General features: G+C 39.3%; 1 protein-coding gene across 1 annotated transcript in view; it reads right to left on the reverse strand.

Moving 5' to 3' along the window:
- The window catches only part of ADAM7 (ADAM metallopeptidase domain 7), a 115,515-nt gene that overhangs the window by 55,390 nt on the left and 40,049 nt on the right, over positions 1 to 20,076 (reverse strand). Inside the window, exons 25-29 of the mRNA XM_069484791.1 lie at positions 19,629 to 19,807; positions 18,808 to 18,927; positions 13,643 to 13,798; positions 10,249 to 10,449; positions 10,000 to 10,111 (exon numbers count right to left, since the gene is read on the reverse strand). Coding sequence (XP_069340892.1) covers positions 10,000 to 10,111; positions 10,249 to 10,449; positions 13,643 to 13,798; positions 18,808 to 18,927; positions 19,629 to 19,807 — 768 coding nt within the window. The remainder of the gene's footprint in view (positions 1 to 9,999; positions 10,112 to 10,248; positions 10,450 to 13,642; positions 13,799 to 18,807; positions 18,928 to 19,628; positions 19,808 to 20,076) is intronic.

Below are 20,076 nucleotides of genomic sequence, written 5' to 3' on the forward strand. Positions count from 1 at the left end.
CAGTAGGTTTGCTAGGTACCGGATTAGAGCAGGAACAAGGCTGCGATTCTCCTAACTTCACGTATTTTATAGTTTAGTAAAGTGATAGGTATTTAACAAGAAATTGCTATAAAATATGATTAGTGTTAATCAGGGAAGTATAATTCCTATCCCTCTAGGGGCTAGACCTGGAGTTCTTCTCCATGAGGAAATTTGCTAGAATCATAGCACAGTTTACCCGGTAGCCAAGAATCCTGCCCGCTCCTCCTTGGATTTCCCCACACTATGCTCTTCCTACCTGATTCTATACCTCAACACTGACCCCTTGGAAAGTCTTAATCGAGGCCTGTTTCACTGTGCTGGAAGCTGCCTGGTCATCTCTGCAGCTAGCTTTCGTAGCAACATTGGCTGCTTCCAGCAGGGATCTGGTGGGTGTGTGTTCCTCAGACGAATCACAGCGGCTACATGTTATGCTGGTCCTGGCATCCTGTGCACATCAGCCTACAAGGCTGCAAAGACCCCTGCAGATATATTTTCACGCAAACCTTAACTTGCAATCAACTTTCTCTGTAGTTAAACCATGCCAGCGCCTTCTTAAAATACAACGCGGTGTTTCTTTAAGGAACTTGGAATTCTTACAGAGAGCCCGATTCACTTTAAGGCCACTGCTATACTATTTACTTCATGAATAAAGCATTACCTATTTTCTCATGTACAAAATGAAGATAATCAGTGTCTATGTGAGAATCAGAAAGAAAGGAAGGAAGACTTCTAACTGCAATGCACCATACACATGCGGGGTGTTTTTACAGTTGCTTGCTCAGGAATGCGCTAGTCGCATAAAAGAAGCATTATAACTACCACGATGGACTTGCTTATACCCAAAAGTCTAAGGTTTGTGGCTGGATGACTTTCTTGCACTAACACTGATTCCATGAAGCTTGTATATCTTACTGATGCTTAAATATTTCAATAAGATCAATGAATAGACAAATCCACTATCAACAAACACTATATAAAAAGCAATGACAAGGAAGCATGTTGACTATTTTTAAGACATATAATGATTAAACATTTGATCCTGACCACTGAGGGACTTACCTAATTTGGAAGAGAAGCAGCATGTACAGAAAAGCACGACTGTCAACACTCAGCTAAGTGTTCAATAAATGACACTGGAAACGAAAAATGGCAACAAACTTTTACCGAGAGCCAAGGCTGGTACATCACTTGATCCTCATGATTTTAATACATGTGCAGGATTTATATTGATATCTCCACTTTGCAGATGAAAGACATGACTAAGTTCAATAATTTAATCAAGGAAAAACCAGCTATTAACTAGAATCCTCACTCAAGTCAATTATACAAGCAAATGTAGGTTTTCCCACTCAGTCAAGACTTTGACAGTTCAGCAACTGCAGATTACTTACCTTATAATCTACTACCCAAACTGGGAAGCTTTTGAGAGAGAAAGGAGGCACTGTTAGTAATTACTTTGAAACAAAAGACATAAAACAGGAATGACCTGGACTAACGGGATGTATGATCATCCTACTTGCCATATTTTATTTAAACTATGTCACTGGGAAAAAATATGTAGAATGATGTACAGGAGGAACAGAGCCAAGTGCCAAGTGTCCCAATCAATGACTTGTGGTAAGAGCTGTCTCAGTGCTTTCCCCACCTGCTCAGGTGTGTTCTCATATCCTCAGTGCTGAGTCTAATATTCTTTTTTTAGCTGCATAGTCTTGACAGCTTACAATACTTCTTCCTTCATAAACCAAGCAGCTATTTGCTTGAAGCTTGTAGCAAGTCAGTACTATGTTCATGCACTTGGGGTGCAAGGATGGGTCCCCAAATGAACCTGTGAGCTTGCTTGGTCAGCACCATGGCTTATCTCTAGCTAGCTGCCTTCTATTTGTTACATTAGTCCTAGCAGTGTTTAGGAGTCAACAATTGGCCTAGGTTTGAATCTTCCCCCTACCTCTTACGCATGTGATATTTGACAAGTTACATAACTTGTTTTTGTCAGAGTTTCCTCATCAGTAAAAAGAGGAAAATAATAGCATCTGTGTAATAGAACATTGCTTCCAAATGCATTAGCTACTTTTAATATCAGTATCAGGTAATTAGAATTATCTTTTTCTTTTCCTACCATGCAAGGGATGGGATAAGTACTCAATTAGTATGATTTTCTGATACTTGGCAAAGAGTATCATTAGTAATAAAGTGGTGAGTTTGGAGGTAAAATCTTGGGTGAAGGTTACAGCTGCACCGCAGAATGCTCTTGGGAAAATCACATTACTCCTCTGCGTCTCAGCTCCTCCTCTGCATAAACCTTCACAGAGTAATGTCTACTTCCCAGGGTCATTATGAACAACAAAATAAAATATTTAGTATTCTGAAATGTGATCTATAAGAGCAAATCATTCTAAGTTGTAATTCTAACATGTTTAATTACAAATGATTTAATAAAATTTGTATGGCCCTTGGCAACTTTCAAATATTTTGGAGTAGTAACGCATAGCTCTTATATCCGCTGTAAGATAATGGGTTAATTGTCATTGCAGGGTTGGATAAAGAGCTAAAAATAAAATCACCACTGTCAATTCTTGGTGAAGTAAAATGTGTTTAGAGTTTGCTTATGAGACAAAACAGTGATCAGAACAGCAATTGGTTGTAAGTCACTCAATCACAGCCAGGCTTCCAGAAGCAACAAACTGAATGCTCCTAGATATGTATCTAAGTCCCAATATTGAAAAATAAATTATTGAAAACACTACTAGGATTAGAGCTAGCTCTGCTTGGAAGAGACTTCTATGGTGCATTGCAGAGAAATACGAACAGTAATGCTGAATCCAATTAAAGAAGTCAGTTTCAACTCCAATTTGCTCCCTCAGTGAAAGATCCAAAAAACCCAAGAGTACCAGAGTTCAACAGTGGGCCAGAAGGGTCCCCAGGGCAATTTTCCAGGGCAAGATGATAAATCAGGTGAGAGAAAAAGGCCTCTGTACCACTTTAAGTTGCTATGAAAATCAAATTCAATGTGGAGGTTTCCAAGTGAAAATCTTGTTAAAGCAAACAATTTAAAAACATTTTTATGGAAAAAAAAAATCTGTATTTTAAAAGGGCATAGTGAGATTACTATTTAATGCCCTTGAAAAAGATGCAAGCACTTTCGATCAACATCCCCAGGGCTTGTGTGAACTCTGGGTGCCTGATGCTATAATGCCAATACCCTGCTCATTATTTACCTTGGGTCGGACAATCCCATTTTCCAGTTGGAGAAACTGATTGAGTTAGCTGCCCTAAGCTCACAAACTGGCCATTTCTGAGCTTGTTCTTTCTCCCTAGCAAACACCACCATCATTCAAGCACATCAAGCAGAGAAATTTCATAAAATGCACTTAACACTTAAGTGGTTGGGTGAGCTCATGGTTACCTAGCAACAGAGCTTCCAGAGGTAAGCAGAGTGACAAGCCAAAGAGATTTCTAGAGAAGGCAGGAAGCCTGGCTTCTGGTTGTAGCTTTTTCTGCTCGTATTAAGTGGGAAAATCATTTCAGGACTTGGGGGCACTTGCCTAAAAAAATGACATGCATGAACTAGATGATCACTAGACTTCCTGTCACTGTTTTATTTATGATTGGATGAACCATCAAGTTATTAGAGTCTTAGCCTTGAGACGTGACACCTGGGGTTAGACCCTGATGTTATCACTGAATACAGCATCTTTGGCCATTCCCAGTCAAATTGCTTACCTGCCTAATTTTCTACGTAAAATACCACCCTGTCATTATATGGTTCTTTTGCATGATTTGCTTAAAGAATAAACATCTCTAGAGCGATTGTAGTGTGTAAGGTGTGGGGGTTGTGCTAAGTGAGTAAATGTGAGTAAATCACAAACTGTCTTCTAGGAGCCTGTAGCCCTGCAGAGGATAGGAAAAACTACACGCGTATCTTTAAAACATGGAGAGGTTCATGAAACTGAGAGTAGCCTTAGAGGTCAGCTAGCAAAGAGGCTTTTATTTGGTTCTCGAGGCTCTCCAGGGATATGGAAGGCTTATATTTTATGAGAGGTTTTATATTGTAATCAGTCCTGGAAACTCTCATCCGTCTCCCATATCTTGACAAAAGAGGAAATTGAGTCTCAAGTTAAATGATTGGCCCCGATTCACACAATCAGGAAGCCGCAAAGCTAGGATTCAAATTATTGCTCTCTGATCACGCATTTAGGATTTTATTTTATTTTTTGCAGATTAGGTCCTTGATATGTTGTAAAAATGGACAGATAAATTGAAGAGATATAAAAATAAAGTGATGGTCTTTAAAAGGAGGGAGACTTTGTATCTGGAAGAAATGGGGAAAAATATTCATCGAAGAGGTGGTATCTGAAGTGGACATTGTGGGATACATAGAATTAAGTCTCAGAAGACAGGAGAAAAGAAATCGATGGAGAGGGCCATTATAAATAAAGGAAACAAAATATGAATAGTAAAACTCTACACAGCAAATGTTGAGAAAACCAGTCGAGTTAGAGAACAGGATATGAGAAGTAGAGCCAAAAAAGACCTAAGTGAGATAGTTTGGAACCAGCTGTGATGGCCAGGTCCAGGGGCTTTGGTTTCACTGGGTAAGCCATTGAGAGAATGGTATCAACATATTTGTGGGCTTGAAACAGTTCTATTTATGATAGATATAAAATGTAATTGCAAAGACCAATTAGGTGGCTGCGGCAGTTGTCCAGGAAAAGGCATGAGGTGGCAAGAGAATTGTCAGGAACACGAGGAGAGAATGGATGCAAGAGATTTTAGAGGCAGGTGGAAAGCCATCGTGGGATGAGCTGTCAAAGGTGAGGAAGTGCTCAAGTGATCATGTGCATCAGGGATGTCAGGGCTATAGACTTTGGCATCATCTATCCACAGGAGAGTATTGCTAGAATGAAGGTGGATAAATGGCCAAGGGGAAGTTCATGTACTATTAATAAATCTGTAGCCCCCAAATTAAATAGCAGCAACCTTCATCACAGGGAACATATTTTTATTTTTTTTAATTTCAAAATATTAAGGCGGTACAAGTGTTTTAGGTTACATGGATCACTTTTATAATGGTTGAGTCCTGGCTATGGGTGTGCCCATCACCCAAATAATGTTCATTGTACCCATTAAGTAGGTTTTTTGCACCTCCCCTTTTCCCCACCTACCCCTGGTTGATTTTCACGGGGTTTTACTTCCCTCTGTGCCCATGTGTGCTCATCAGTTAGTTCCAATTTAATAGTGAGTACATGTGGTGTTTGTTTTCCCATTCTTGAGATACTTCACTTAGGAGAATGGTCTCCCATTCAATCCAAATTGTTGCAAAACATAATTCGTCTTTTTTATGACTGAGTAGTACTCCATGGTATACATATATCACATTTTCTTTATCCACTCATGAATTGATGGGCACTTGGGTTGATCTTTGCAATTGTGAATTGTGCTGCAATAAACATTTGAGTACAGGTGTCTCTTTGATGAAAAGTCTTTTCCTTTGGGTAGATATCCAACAGTAGGATTGCTGGATCGAATGGTAGGACTACTTTTAGTTATTTGAGGAATCTCCATACTGTTTTCCATAGGGGTTTTACTAACTTGCAATCCCACCAACAGCATATAAGGATTCCTTTCTCTCTCCATCCATGCCAATATCTATTTCTTTTGAACTTTTTAATAAAAGCCATTCTAACTGGGGTACAGTGGTATCTCACTATTTTTTTTCATTTCCCTGATGATTAGTGATGTTGAGAATTTTTTCGTATGTTTATTGGCCATTTGTCTATCTTCTTTTGAGAAGCTTCTGTTCATGCCTTTTACCCAATTTTTAATACCATTGTTTGTTTTTTCTTGCTGATTTGCTTGGGTTCTCTGTATATTCTGGATATTAGCCCTTTGTTGGATGTACAGCTTGCAAATATTTTCTCCCATTGTGTAGGTTGTCTATTTGCTCTGTTAATTGTTTCCTTAGCTGTGCAGAAGCTTTTTAATTTAATCAAATTCCATTTATTAATTTTTGTTGTTGCCATGATTGTCATTGGGGTCTTAGTCATAAATCCTTTGCCTAGGCTGATATCTAGAAGAGTTTTTCCTACATTTTCCTCTACAATTCTTGTGGTTTCATGCCTTAGATTTCATATTTTTATTTTTAATAATATTTTATTTAAAATATGCATTCAGAAAAGTACATAGATATTAAATGGGTAAATATCTTTTTACAGAGAGACTGCAATGGAACATTATCCGTGTCCTGGGACACACCCTCTTCCCTCTCAGTCTCTTCCTCTTCTCTCCAGAGACAACCACTACAGCCACTTGGTTTTGCCTCATTTTGCCCTTCTTATGGACACAATCACCTAGTACTTACTCTTATGTGTTTGGCTTCTTTTACTCAAAGTTATGCTTGCAAAATTCTTCTATGATGTTGCATGTAGCAATAAATCATATTTATTCATTCTTATGTCATATTCTATTGTATGAATACACCACACTTTATCTATACATTCTGTTGTTCAATGAGTTGAAATTAAAAACAATACTGCTATGACATTCTTGTACATGTCATTAGATGCATGTGTGCATATATTTCAATTTTGGCAATAACCCTGAGAGTGTTCTCTGTGTATATGTATATATGTGTGTATCCATGTGTGCATGATTCTAATTTCTAATGAAATTGGACCACAATAGCCTTTCTTGTGGGGTATTATGAACTATAATGAACCTTTTATAGAGGCTCAAGGAGGAACTGAGTGAGTAGACATAAGCCTGGCCAGAACTAACAGACCCAAATGTAGTGCTAATTTCTGAGAGCACAAAAAAATCTGAATGGGAGTATCCATAAATATCATTAATTATTTCTTGATCTGGGATGTCATTTATATTCAAGGGAGTCTGATCCAATAGGTGATGCAAAACCAAAGAACTTCTACATAGTGGAGGTATGCTAGTCAACATCACGGTTCCAGGTGGTCTGTTTACATCTGAACAAAATAGAAATTGACACATGAAGTAGAGAAAACAGGTCCAATCCCCAAATCAAATGCCAATGGGGGTAAAGTTGTATGTTAGAGTCCTCTCTGTTTCATTTGGGCTTCAGCTCCACTTTCCAACGCCATCAGAAAACTAGAGTACAAATCAGGAAACAGAGGCAAAAGCCCAGGCATATGGCCTGGAAAGACACTCATGGTAGGGATTAATGCACGATTGCAGCTCAGTTCACAAACAGTTGTCCGTGAGTCACTACAAAACAAACCCTACACTGGTTGAAGCAAGACCAGTTCTTGACCCTCTCCAAGGTGGTACCCAGTTTCCTTATGATCTCTCCTGGCTTAATCTAAATGGGCTCACAGCTGAGTCTTCACATGCTAGCCCTGAGAGCTATACTCCAGCCTGGATGGCTGGGGCCAGGATTGGCTCATAATTACAACACCGTAAGGTGTTTCAACCCTTTGTATTCAAAGAGGTCTAATTCTAAATAGATTAGCTATGCATTTTAAAGGCAAAATTAGGAATTTTATTGCCTTATTCTTTCAGAAACAATTTCCTTTTCTCAGTGGAATGTGAAATCAAGGCAGCTAAACCCCTAAGCTGTGTGCAAAACATAGGACCAGAAAGATGCTTCCCCAGTGGGACTGCAATGGCAACCTACGGGAAAGAAGTGTCAGCAAATTAAGGGCCTCAAAAAGAAGTCTTACAACAAACACATCATGCCCAGGGTATTCAAGTCAGAAATAGTGCAAACTGTGATACCGAATTCAAACAGGAGAACAACAGAGCATATCTGTCCTTTAGGTCCCTTTTGTAGCTGTGAGAAAATGCCTTTCATTTTCAAATTCCTGAGTTAATGAGTAATACATTGTGTTTTATGAAGAAGCCTTCTTAAGATACTTTGATTTGTTTGTATTCCAGGACATGAGAGCAACTTGGGAGATCCGAGGATGTGCAAGATGTTTATTTTTGCTCTTTGATTGCTAATCGTTGCCTTCATTTTTTCCCCTGCTCTTTGCTGAGCAATTTCAGTGATCATAAATATTTTTAATAGAATATTGCCAGGAATCGAATAAAAAAAGGAATCATCCAGTTAATGAAGCTCTTTTTAACAAGGTCATATTTGCTAACATGGGCTAATGCTTTCTATGTGCCAGGCTCTGTCTTAATTGCTTTACGTATAGTACCTCAATCATTATAACAAACTTATAAAGTAGGTACTATTATTACTATTTACCTTTGGGGAAAGTAAGGCACAGAATGATTATGGGACTTGACCAGGTTTACATGTGTAAGTAGTGTAGTTAACGAAGAGTCAGACACAGGTTTTCTTGGCCAACCTATAAACTTAACCACCATATTATGTTGCCTCCTAGTGATGTGTGAACTTTACAGGTAATAAGAAGACCAAATCCTAATTTAGCCAATAGACCTAACTCTTGTATCTCCTGTGAATTAGATACTGTTGTGGCTCTAAGTGTGGTGAATATGCCCAAGACATGTTGTCAGGATAGCTAAATATATGCCCCAAGCTACAGATGTGGAAATAGGTACCTAAGTTCAAATTTTATGCCTAAGATTATTCAAAGAATCAGTGCAGAGCTTGGAGCAAGTTCAGGTTCTTCTAGCACCTGGCTTAGACTTTAGTTGTAGCCCTGTAGATATTTATCCAAAATGTTTTACAGAAGAATTTGTTCCTGCAACTTTTTCATATCTGCTGGTAAAATTCCTTTGTCACTACTTCATTTCTTGTTTTTATTCTCCTTATGTTCTAACTGGGTCTCTACAGCCTATCTATTTCTGTAGCTGGAGGGAGATGAGAAAACTAACGCCCACGTTTTAGATCAACCTTGCAGCACCTTGATTTTGCTTAAATATACTATTCCCAAATATTCAGTTCTGGGAACTAGGAGACTGGGGCTGAAGGAAAATTGATTGGTGCTGCTAACCAGAGGTCATTGCAGTAGGAACCAGATTAACACCCATGCTGTGTTTATGCAAATTCACACAGCATAATCAATGACGCCAAAGGGAACGTACATGAAAGCAGTTACTGCATTGGCCACTGTACTGAAGTGTTGTAACACCATGACACTGTCTCCTGCTTCCCCCATTCCCGATGGGATTTTATTACATTACATAATATTAGGTGACTTAAGGCCAATGGCTCATTAGTTTGCAAGAAGGCATTGACATTTCAGTGTGGTAATGAGCCTTCTACATATCATAAACATCCATTTCTGTGACTCCCAGATCTATCTTTGTAATGTTTCACATTTTGCTCTTTGACAGAGAGACCTGCTATTTTAGAGAACAGCTCTCAATGGCCCTGAGAATTCTATGCCACCTCTGGAGCCGAAATGGGTGGGCTTATCAATCTAGGACATTGACAAAACTCAGGAAACTTGAAAAGCTGTAATCCATCCTGCCTCTGAGGCCATAGAATGGCACAGCCAGTGCTGGTCAGGCCACTACCCCTACTCCTTCCTTTTTTTTTTTGCCACTGTGACTTGCAAAAATTATTTATAAAGATTTTCCTCATCGAGCAAACAATAAAAAAAAAAAAGACAAAACAGTTGGCAAGTACAAAATGGCATATCAATTTAAACACAGGTCTGTTAATTCTAAACTATATACATCTGATTACCTTACATGAAAAGAAATGTTGCTTTTGCTTAATTTTGGGGCAGAGTTGATACTTTGAACAAGTAACCTGGTGCAATGTAGAGAGCATGGATTTGGGTTCAGAGAGACCCGGGTTTATTTTCAGCTTTGCTACTTGCGAGGTGTGTAACCTGGGCAGATGACTTCTCAGAGCCTCAGTTTTTAAATCTACAAAATAAAGGTAGTCATACATACACACACACACCCCTCAGAGATTTGTGAGGACTGAATGAGATAACCTAGGACAAGCACCCAGCAGAATATGTATCTTACCGTTTCCCTAAGGTTTTGTATATAAATCAGCAGAGGGGGGGATACAGGAGCAAGACTAACATGGCCAGTCCCAGCAAAGGTGCTCCGAAGAGGAAACCCTGTTGGTGTCATTCTTTCTCGTCCTAGCTTCTCTGCTTGGAGTCATCCAGTCTCTGAATGTTGGTTTCCTCACCTGAAAAAAATGAGAAAAATGGCCCAATGACCTTTACAGCTTTGAAGCACTCTTTGAATCTGTGAAGTAAAATTCCTTCAGGAAAGAGAGATTTCTGCAGCTCAGCAAATTGGTCAGGTGCTATGGAAGTGTTCTACGGTTTTAGAGGAGGCAAGAGACATCTCTATCATTTCCTGATTGGGGATGTAGTGTGAGCAGTTTCTGGAGCACTGGCCGACGGCAAAGCATGGCTCCATCACGGAGGAGGAAAGCACAAACGAGCGGACTCCGAAAGGGAATACTGTCTGCAGATGCAGCGGCATTTTTCTAACAGCATCATTAATAGAGCTATCCAAGATCTTGAGAGTTTTGCAACAATGTCATACGTATTCAATAGCATTTCATTTGGAGTGCTTAATGCAATACCCATGCATTTTGAGTGTATTGTGTAATGAAGATGCCTCAGTATATTTATTATTCTTTCCTAACACCTTGTGAATTCAAGTGCATTAACACATGTATTGCTTTACATTGCAGCCTCTCCCGCATTAAGGAGTTTCTTCTAGGGCAGGGGCTGTGTGTTGCTCTCCTCATTACACCCAGCACACAACATGGTACTCAAACTATTATTTATTCAGCTAATAAGATAATGAGTCAGTGGTCACAGAGACCCTATGAAGTACTGCCTTGGAATTAACAGACATTCAGTTCAATGACAATCTACCAGGAAATTTAAATTTAGAAAATGTAGAATTCAGGCCCTATCAGATCCAGATAAGTAATTTTCACCTCTCGGGGCTTAAATACCCTCCTTGTCAAATGAAAGGCTAGAGCAAGGTAATTTTAAAGGTATCTTTCAGTTCTAGATTCTATGTTTTTATGCTATATATAGTGATAGTATAGATAAATTCACAGTTCATTTGGAACTACACAGATTTAAGGGATACTAAAATGGCCTTTCTGCTCAAAAATATAAAATGGCTCTCCAGTGCCTAGATACATTTTAAGTCCCTTAAACCTGGCATTCAAATCCTTCAGAACATACAATTTGTTACATTCAACATGCCATGTTTTTCAGGGCTACATTCAACATACAATATTCACTATATAACATAAAACTTTGGAGAATTGATAACTTTTTTTGTCCAAATTGTCCATTCATTCACTTTATTTTAAACTCCTTGAGTGAGGGAGTCTAGTTTTTTCTTTTTTCTTTTAGTTCTTATCGTCAGGGTGGCAGTCTGCCCTCGGTTCTTGGTGTTCTGTCGGCCGAAGAATGACCAGACACACCAAAGTGTCACGTCCAGACTATTATTCTGGTCCGCTGGTTCCCTACTTGGAAAAATCACCAGCAGGGCCAATGCGATGGAGTAACCTAATGCAGGAAGCACTTTCACAAGACTAGCTCTCTACTCCAGAATAAAACAGGTCTGTCTCTGTGAGTGGAGAGAGACAGACCAACTCACTCACTGACGCACTCCCTCTCTGACTTCTCAGATTGAGGTGTGGGATGTTATCAAATGATCAACAGGTGTCCTCAAAATTCCATTAAAAATAAATGAGAAAACTCAATAAAAGAGTCAGGAAAGGTATATAGAGTGGATCTTCTTTAGCTAGAGGCTTGATTTAGAGACCAGAGCATCATAGGACTGATTAGAAGTAGGCAGGAACTTAGCTTTGCGGTACACCTGCTAAAAATTCTTAGAAGAAAACTCAGAGCTATTGGGTTGAGCGCCTATACATTCAAAGAAACTATTTCTGCTCAGTTGTGCCAGGTGAAAGGCATTGACTGTTCAAGATTAAGTGCCCTAAATTAAAACTTTTTCTGTGTAATCCTGAGCAAACCACTACCATCATAGACTTAGTAAAGTTGTTATTAAATAAGGAAATGCGAAGAACATAGCACAGAGGCCTGGCCTTTTTCAAGTATTCTAAACACGTTAGGTTTTTTTTTCCTCCAAAGATTTTGTATTTCTTACACGTTTGATGACATGTTGACAGCTTTGCAGTTTCCGAGTGGTGCAGAATGATGTCCAAGCTTATTTATCTGCCATCTCTCCTTTATTGAGCTAAGCTCAAAGTGCCGTAATTCTTTGTAAGAGTCCCTTAACTAAAGACTTCCAGATGTGCTATTATGGAAGAATGGGTTTGGTTTCTACATATAGAAAGTCTAAAGGGGTCGTTTTGAGGATAGCACTGCTAGAACTCCACGATCCTGTTAAATTAACCAAAATTGCTAGAGTTAGCAGAATCCTTCCAGTGGACTGTCACTTGTCTCTGAAGGTTGATTTTATAACTTCAATTTTTTCCTATCGATAATTACATCTAACCTAAATATTTCCATGGGACTTTCAATATCTTCCATCAAGTGGCTTCCTCTACCCATCCTGCTTCACCTTCCATTGCTCCCTAACCCTGTTCCTGTCAATATATTTATGTCCTACCTCATTATCTCTGCATAAATGTTATCTTTCCCTGAAATACTCTTTAAATTCCTTTATCCTTTTTACCTGTCAAGTCAATTTCATCTCATCCATAAACATTTTCTGAGTTGTCTAATTTTCATAATTAAGCATTTCTTTTTTTTAAGTTCTACATAAGTTTGTTTTTATTTTTACTATTACTTTATTAACATCTGTAAAACAACTCAGTGACTAATAAGACAACCGTTTGGTATGAATATACCCATTCCCTCCTCCCCCCTCCCACCTGCCCGACACCTGATGAATGTTACTGCTGTATGTGCACTTAAGTGTTGATAAATCAGTACCAATCTGACAAAGAGTACACGGGGTGCTTGTTTTCCCACTCTTGGGATACTTCGCTTAGTAGAATGGGCTCCAGCTCTATCCAGGATAATACAAGAGGTGCTAGATCACCATTGTTTTTTTGTGGCTGAGTAGAACTCCATGGTATACATATACCACATTTTCTTAATCCACTCATATATTGATGGGCATTTGGGTTGTTTCCACATCTTTGCAATTGTGAATTGTGCTGCTATAAACATTCGAGTGCAGATGTCTTTTTTATAGAATGTCTTTTTTTCCTTTGGGTAGATGCCCAGTAAATGGGATTGCTGGATCAAATCGTAGTTCTACTTGTAGCTCTTTGAGGTATCTCCATATTACTTTGCACTGAGGTTGTACTAGTTTGCAGTCCCACCAGCAGTGTATGGGTGTTCCTATCTCTCCACATCCACACCAACAGTTATCGTTTTGGAACTTTTTGATAAAAGCCATTCTCACTGGAGTTCTGCATTTCTTACCTCTCCTTCGTGCTCTTACTGGAACTGAAAATGTTCTGCTTGGATAAGCTAGTGCCCTGTAAATGAGCCATCCCATCAGCTGTGCCTCTTTATATCCACAGGCAGGCAACATAATTTTTGTTTTATACCTGGAAGGGGTGTTGAGATTTCCTATTCTCAGGGAATCGCAGGACCTATGAAGAGGATAGGAAGAATGACTTGATGCCTTTTTAAATTTTTTTAAAAATTTTCTAACATTGTAGGGAATTGAGTTTTATGAGATTTAGTGTAACTATTTGACTTACCTGGATATCAGCTGATCTGCTTTGGGCCCATATAATTGCACGAGACACCAAATGGGAAAGAAGGCCTGGATATTCTCCCTCTCCTCCCTCTTCGTGAAACTCAGCAGGATTTGGGCGTTGTAGAAATTGGAGTCCAGGTGGGTCACAGGTGCTGCACTTAAATGGGGTTAATTGATAAGTGGAAATGAAAGGAGTAGCAGGAGGAGGGTTTGCTATTTTGTAGAAAGGGATTATCTAGGGTTTCGGGAAACTCAAAAAGGGTAATGAAGAAACTCAAGGCTGTGAACAGCGACTGGCGCTTACCACCATTACCCTGTAGAGACAAAGAACAGGAACGTGCCTGGAAGAGAGATGGGGTGGGAGGGGAGAGGGAGAGAGAGAGAGAGAGAGAGAGATTGCTGTAGGGGAGAGGGCTGCCTAACAAGTGCTGTGGACCTTGGTAGAAAAGCACAGCAACTTCCACCCCATAGCCCTGGGTGGAAGGAATTGGGGGAATAAAAAACCCAGGTGCAATTCTGCCTCTCCAAACCTGCCTGTCATCTCCTACTGGACAAACCCATGAGGAAGCTGGAGGAAGAAAACATTCACCGCTGCAGTCCATAGGAGTCAGCAGCCTTGGATAAGAAAAAAGGGTGGGAGGTGACTCGGAGGGGCACAGCGAGTATCCCAGAGAGGCAGCTGATGATTGAACGTTTTGAACATCTAGAGCAGGGACATGCACTGTGCTGGCCAAAGAGAGGAGGCAGCAGACAGGAGCAAGCGTGAGCCCGCGGGACAAACAGCATAAACTCCTTGCGTGACTGCAGCCAACACTGTGATCTGCTGGACACACATGAAAACCCCCGTGGGACTCCCAGAAATAAATGGAGGACATTTAGAGGACAGAATAATGCCGCAAGTGACGCTTGGGGGCAAGCACAGAGAGGTCTCGTAGTGTCAGCTGACAGGTCTAGCGGGGGTGGTTTGCCTGCAGAGCCTGCAGTTTTAATGACTTCACTCCTCTGCCTCTATTTTGAAGCCACAGTATGGGGAGAGGTGGGACATTTGGGTTAGATAACACTTTATATTACTGTGACCTAGCACCCAGTTTTGAATGACATACTCTTTTGAATTATTTATCCATGGATCTTGTTTTCACCATCTAAATAGATAACAAAGAACTAATTTTCTTTTTTACAGTAATCATGTATATTTAATAGTATTTTTAAAGGCTGAGCACACAGTAGGTATCAATTACGTATGTGCTGATGGCTTAACAGCCTTTGAAAGCTAGAATTTTATTTAAAAAATCAGGTATATATAGATCAAAACAACTACTTGGTTTTGGCTATTTTATCCACATAAAACTTCTAATGAATAACACAAAAAAGATGACAATTAGTATCATTGCTGGAATCTGCTTTCTGAGTATCTCAATTCCCGAGTGTTCATACATTTAACATGGGGAAGAACAACTGTTACATCTTCTATACCTGGTGTATATTCTCTTGCTGGGAAGGATGTTAGGATGCCATGAACAGGAATTAGTTACTTTGATACTTTTTTATGTAAAATGAATTAGAAAGATCACTAAAAGTGAGAACCGATGCTTTGAGATATATATATATATATATATATATATATATACATCTTGCAGAACTGTAAGCCAAATAAACCTCTTTTATCTATAAATTACCCAGTCTCAGTGATTTCCTATATGTCAACACAAAATGGACTAACAGTGCCTGAGAACGAGGATGATTTATAATATCTTTTCTGCTTCCTTTCAAATAAATACATTCCCATCTCCTAAGCCAACTCAAACCCACTCAGCACCAAAGTCTACTGAGGATCCTGTCTTGACATGACTTTTCCAATCATGCTCTCAGAACCTATTAGAAATACTGACATTTCCTTGGCTATCATTGGCTTTATTTAAAAAAAAAAAAAAAACTAAACTAAAACTAAACTTACATTTCTTTTATTTCTAATACCGTGCCAGAATGCAACTACCCAAAGGAACAACTCTGCACCTCTTATAATGAGGGAAAAAAATTATACACTTAATGTATACGTAGTTGAGAAATTTCATTGTGTAAAAGGAAAAATTTCTAATCAAATGAATGCAAGTATTAACATCATTAGCTCAGTGGATTTTTAAATTTTCTTTGTAGAAGAATAGTTTCCATAACAATTCTTCTAAAAACCATCTCCAACTTCTCTTATACATGTGCACATCCTCTCAATATGCTAATAAAAATTATCATCTCAGTGATTAAAAGAAAATTGCACTATCATCTTCTAAGTACTATAATGTAATGCAAGACATTCTAATCACTGCATCTAATTAAAATAGTAAATCTCTTTAAAAAGAAAATTCTTGTGTTATCACCGAAGCCTTGATTTTAGCAACACTCTATTAGCAGTGCTCCTTACAGCCCAGCACCCAGAAGAAACAAGCCCTCAGAGCTAGACTCCTTGGTCAAAGCAGAATGCAGATATTTTGCCAAGTGAGCCGATGTCTAGCGATGCTATCATCCAAAGATGCTGTCTCACCGTTGCAGCAAAGGAGAATTTTGTCCTGATCGCTTGCAGACTGGTAATCTCATCTATTTCATTGATTTGGATGGCTCACAGAGGCTTTGGATTGAATTTCAAAACAAGAGAACAGTTTACCCTTTGTGGTTTTTATGTTTATCTGTATATGTATTTGTTCAAATTTTGAGCCCTCTTATGTGAATCTTTTGTCCATCCTCTTTTAATGCGTGAGCTCACACACGCAAACGTATTAATATATGGAGAATTCATACAAGCCTAGTGGCAGACATTGGCTCCCATCTCTGGAACTATTCCCGGGCACTCCTATTTATTCCAACCAATTCTCTCATTCCAGCCAATTCTCACCAAATTGCCTAGTTTTCCAATTCCAGTTGATTTCAATCTGTGGCCTCTTGATGCTTTCTCTATTACAATTTTATTTTTTTCCAGCTTACTAAATTCATCTGTATTGAGTCACATGATGTAATACATAACAAAGTGTATATGTATATATACATAACAAAGTGCTGCAGAAATATCATTCTTAGGAACCAAGAATATACATGTAGATTAAAATGTATAGCATTGCTCGATCATTATGCAAGCTTACATTTTTGTATAAGCATTGGAGAGATATCATCAAACATGAGACCACATAATGAAAGTTGCATTTAGCTAAATATTATATGTAATATTCTGAAATTACAAAAAAAAATGAAAACTGGCAATCAAAAAAAGTTTCAAATTTATTTTTTAAGTTGTGCCCTCTAAAACAAACTTTGACTTTCAAGTATATTTATGCTATTACAATTTTAAAGACTGACTTTTCACATGCCTCTCTGGCTCAGCCTCAACTTTGTCTCTCAGTCATGATTCTACATTGGTCTCTGCCCTACACAGAGATGACAAAGGGACAGGCCTGGTGCTCCCTGAATCAACCCTGTGGACACAGCCCCTCAGCCTACCCTGCCTGAACTCTCCACTAGGAAAACCAACTTGAAGTAGTAGGAAAGACATTTATGTGCTGAAGACAAATACACACACACACACACATATATTATTGCATCTCTTGGTGTTTCAACCAGAAAATGAAGATGTTAATTTTTTATCAAAATTGTTATTTATATGAACCAGAACTTTAATTTCTTAATTAGCTCACTGAGTCTCATGATGGACAGATACTTCCTTCAAAAATATTTTTTCATAAAAGGTATACATAGTTTAAAATATCAAATAATATTCAAAGATTTTAATGCAAGACAGAAGTGTTTGCTTCATAAGTTCCCATTCCTGTGTCATATGTGTTATACACGAGACATTCCATACTTTTAGTTATTCCTGCTACCAGGTGCCTCTGTATTTCTAAATAAGTTACTTACACTTACATTTGTACATTTGTCAGTTTTAGGAGTTATCCACTGTCTTTCAACTGAGAAAGATAAATATTTATCACTTTTTTTTACCTCCTTTCTCTCAATATTTCTCGTTCCAAAACAATTATAGCACAGTTGTTTTAAATATTTCTCGTATTTGAACTATGTAATATTTGTAATTACATTTCTTCAATCATACATATTTTTTCTTAGAGTTAAAATAACCTCATTTAAAATTTTGTTTTAAACTCTCCAGTACAGGGTTTTCCAACTCTGGCACTATTCGCATTTTGGTCTGACGTTCACTTGATGGGAAGAGCGGAAGGTTGGAGTCTGCCATGCCCATCGTAGGATATTTAGCAGCATGAGTGACCTCATCCCACTCAATTCCAGTTGTACTTCCAACCCATCCAGTTGCAACGATCAAAAATGTCTCCAGAGATTGCCAAATTGTCCCCAGAGAAGAAAAATCACCCCTGTTGAGAATCACTGCTCCACACAAATTTCACCATATTACCCTCATTCATATCAGCTAAATAAGTCCACTGCCTTTAAGATAACCACAGTGTAGAGTGCACTACGGTTACCACAGTGTAGAGGACACTATGGTTATCTCAAAGGCAGTCTACTCTCATACTATGCTTTCCTAAATACTGCAGGATTCCACTACACTAACCTACTGACCATGAGTGGACCCACCAAACTGTGGTATGCAGTAGACCCTCTGCTTTTCCCTGGAATGCTAATTCTCTGCTTGGAAAACCTTCGTACATTTGTTAAGATCTTGATAAAAATTTGCCTCGCTGAAGCCACCTCCATCCCGACAAATAGTATAAGCCTCCTACTCCCTTCCTCCTTTGGGCCGTCCATCACATTAATTTATGATCACCCATGTAGAAACCTGTTTTGCTTTCCTGTGAGGCTTAGGTTGCTCAGGGCAGAGCTTTATACACCTGTATATGTTCACGTCCCTAGAATACCTCGAATACAGTGAGTATGTAATGAGTGCACATTGAAAGAAGTTAATGAATAAGTAAACAGAGCCTAAATAGTGTCAGTCTATGTTGGTTATTTTATTTTTATACCATTTTTTCCTCTGAAATCTACAAGTATTCTTGGTCTCTGTCTCTACTTTTGTTTGTTTGTTGTTAGAAGAGTCACTGGGGTAGCCTGGTGAAGACGATCATAGCTTTGGTTATTCTGTGATGTAGGAAATGATGTCATGTAGTTCTGCCATTTTATCCTTTTTCCTCCTGAGCTTAAGTGTTCTCTTACTTGAAGATCCAAGTGAACCACGACAGGACTAGGACATCCGATTGTGCCTGATAATTCATTTCTGAAGGTGGGATATTGAGTGTCACAGTGTCCAGCTTGTGCTATTTTCAGCATAGAAACCTGTTAAGCCACCAAGGCAGCATTAACAAGATGGAACGAATTGATTTATTTCTCTTCTGAATTGTTGTTGGCAGTGTCTCAGTACAGAGGCATCAGATTGCTCCATGTGCTACTTAGGAGATTACTTCTTCCTTCCCTCAGCCAGATCAAATACTGCAGGAGGTAATGGTACCTTAAACTTTGGCAATGTCTTCTTCAGGGAGTGTCAGAGACATTTCAGAGAAGATCAAATTAACCTGCAGCTTCTTTCCCTAGTAGGTCTGATGAGGCAGGCCTCGCAGCCAGGACTTTAAGGGAGAGGACAGAATGACCTGGAAACTCAGGATGTCACTTAAACCATTATTTCCCCATTCTAGGCTTATTAATGTAACTTTGATAGCAGGAGGCTGATGCTGATGACATGAGGTGTCTTAGTCCATTTTAGTGTTGCTCTAAAGAAATATGCGAGGCTGGGTAATTTATAAAGAAAAGAGTTTTACGTGGCTCACAGTTCTGCAGGCTGTATAAGAAGCACGGCACCAGCATCTGCTTCCGGTGAGGGCTTCAGGCTGCTTCCACTCATGGAAAAAGGTGAAATGAAGCCACATGTGCAGAGATCACATGGTGAAAGAGGAAGCATGAGAGGGTGATAGGGGAGATGTCAGCCTCTTTTAAACAACCAGCTCTCCAGGCAGCTAACAGAGCTAGAATTCACTCATTACCCACAAGGACGGCACCAAGCCATTCACCGGGTATCTGACCCCATGGCCCAAACATCTCCTGCTAGGCTCCACCTCCAACATTGAGGGTGAAATTACAACATGAGGTTTGGGAAGGGGTGGGGAACCTGTGACCTTGGGGACACATGTAGCCTTCTGGATCCTTGAGTGTGGCCTTTTGGCTGTAACCAAATTTACAGAACAAATTCTTTTAATAAAGAAATTTGTTCTGTGAAGTTTGGATTCGACGGAGGGGCTGCACTTGGGGGGTCTGGAGGGTTACATGTGGCCTCAAGTCCTCAGCTTCCCCACCCCTCAGGGCCCACTCACTGCTCTCTACTGGTCAGCCCCTTTCCATGTCAAAGCCGCCTTTTTCAGGAATGAACTCAGAGGTCATACAGTTGCCACCTGGGATGCTGTTATCAGATTGGTCAGCTCAAAATTGAAGTGA

This window comes from Eulemur rufifrons, chromosome 12 (genome assembly GCF_041146395.1).
Source record: "Eulemur rufifrons isolate Redbay chromosome 12, OSU_ERuf_1, whole genome shotgun sequence".
NCBI classification, from domain to species: Eukaryota; Metazoa; Chordata; class Mammalia; order Primates; family Lemuridae; genus Eulemur; species Eulemur rufifrons.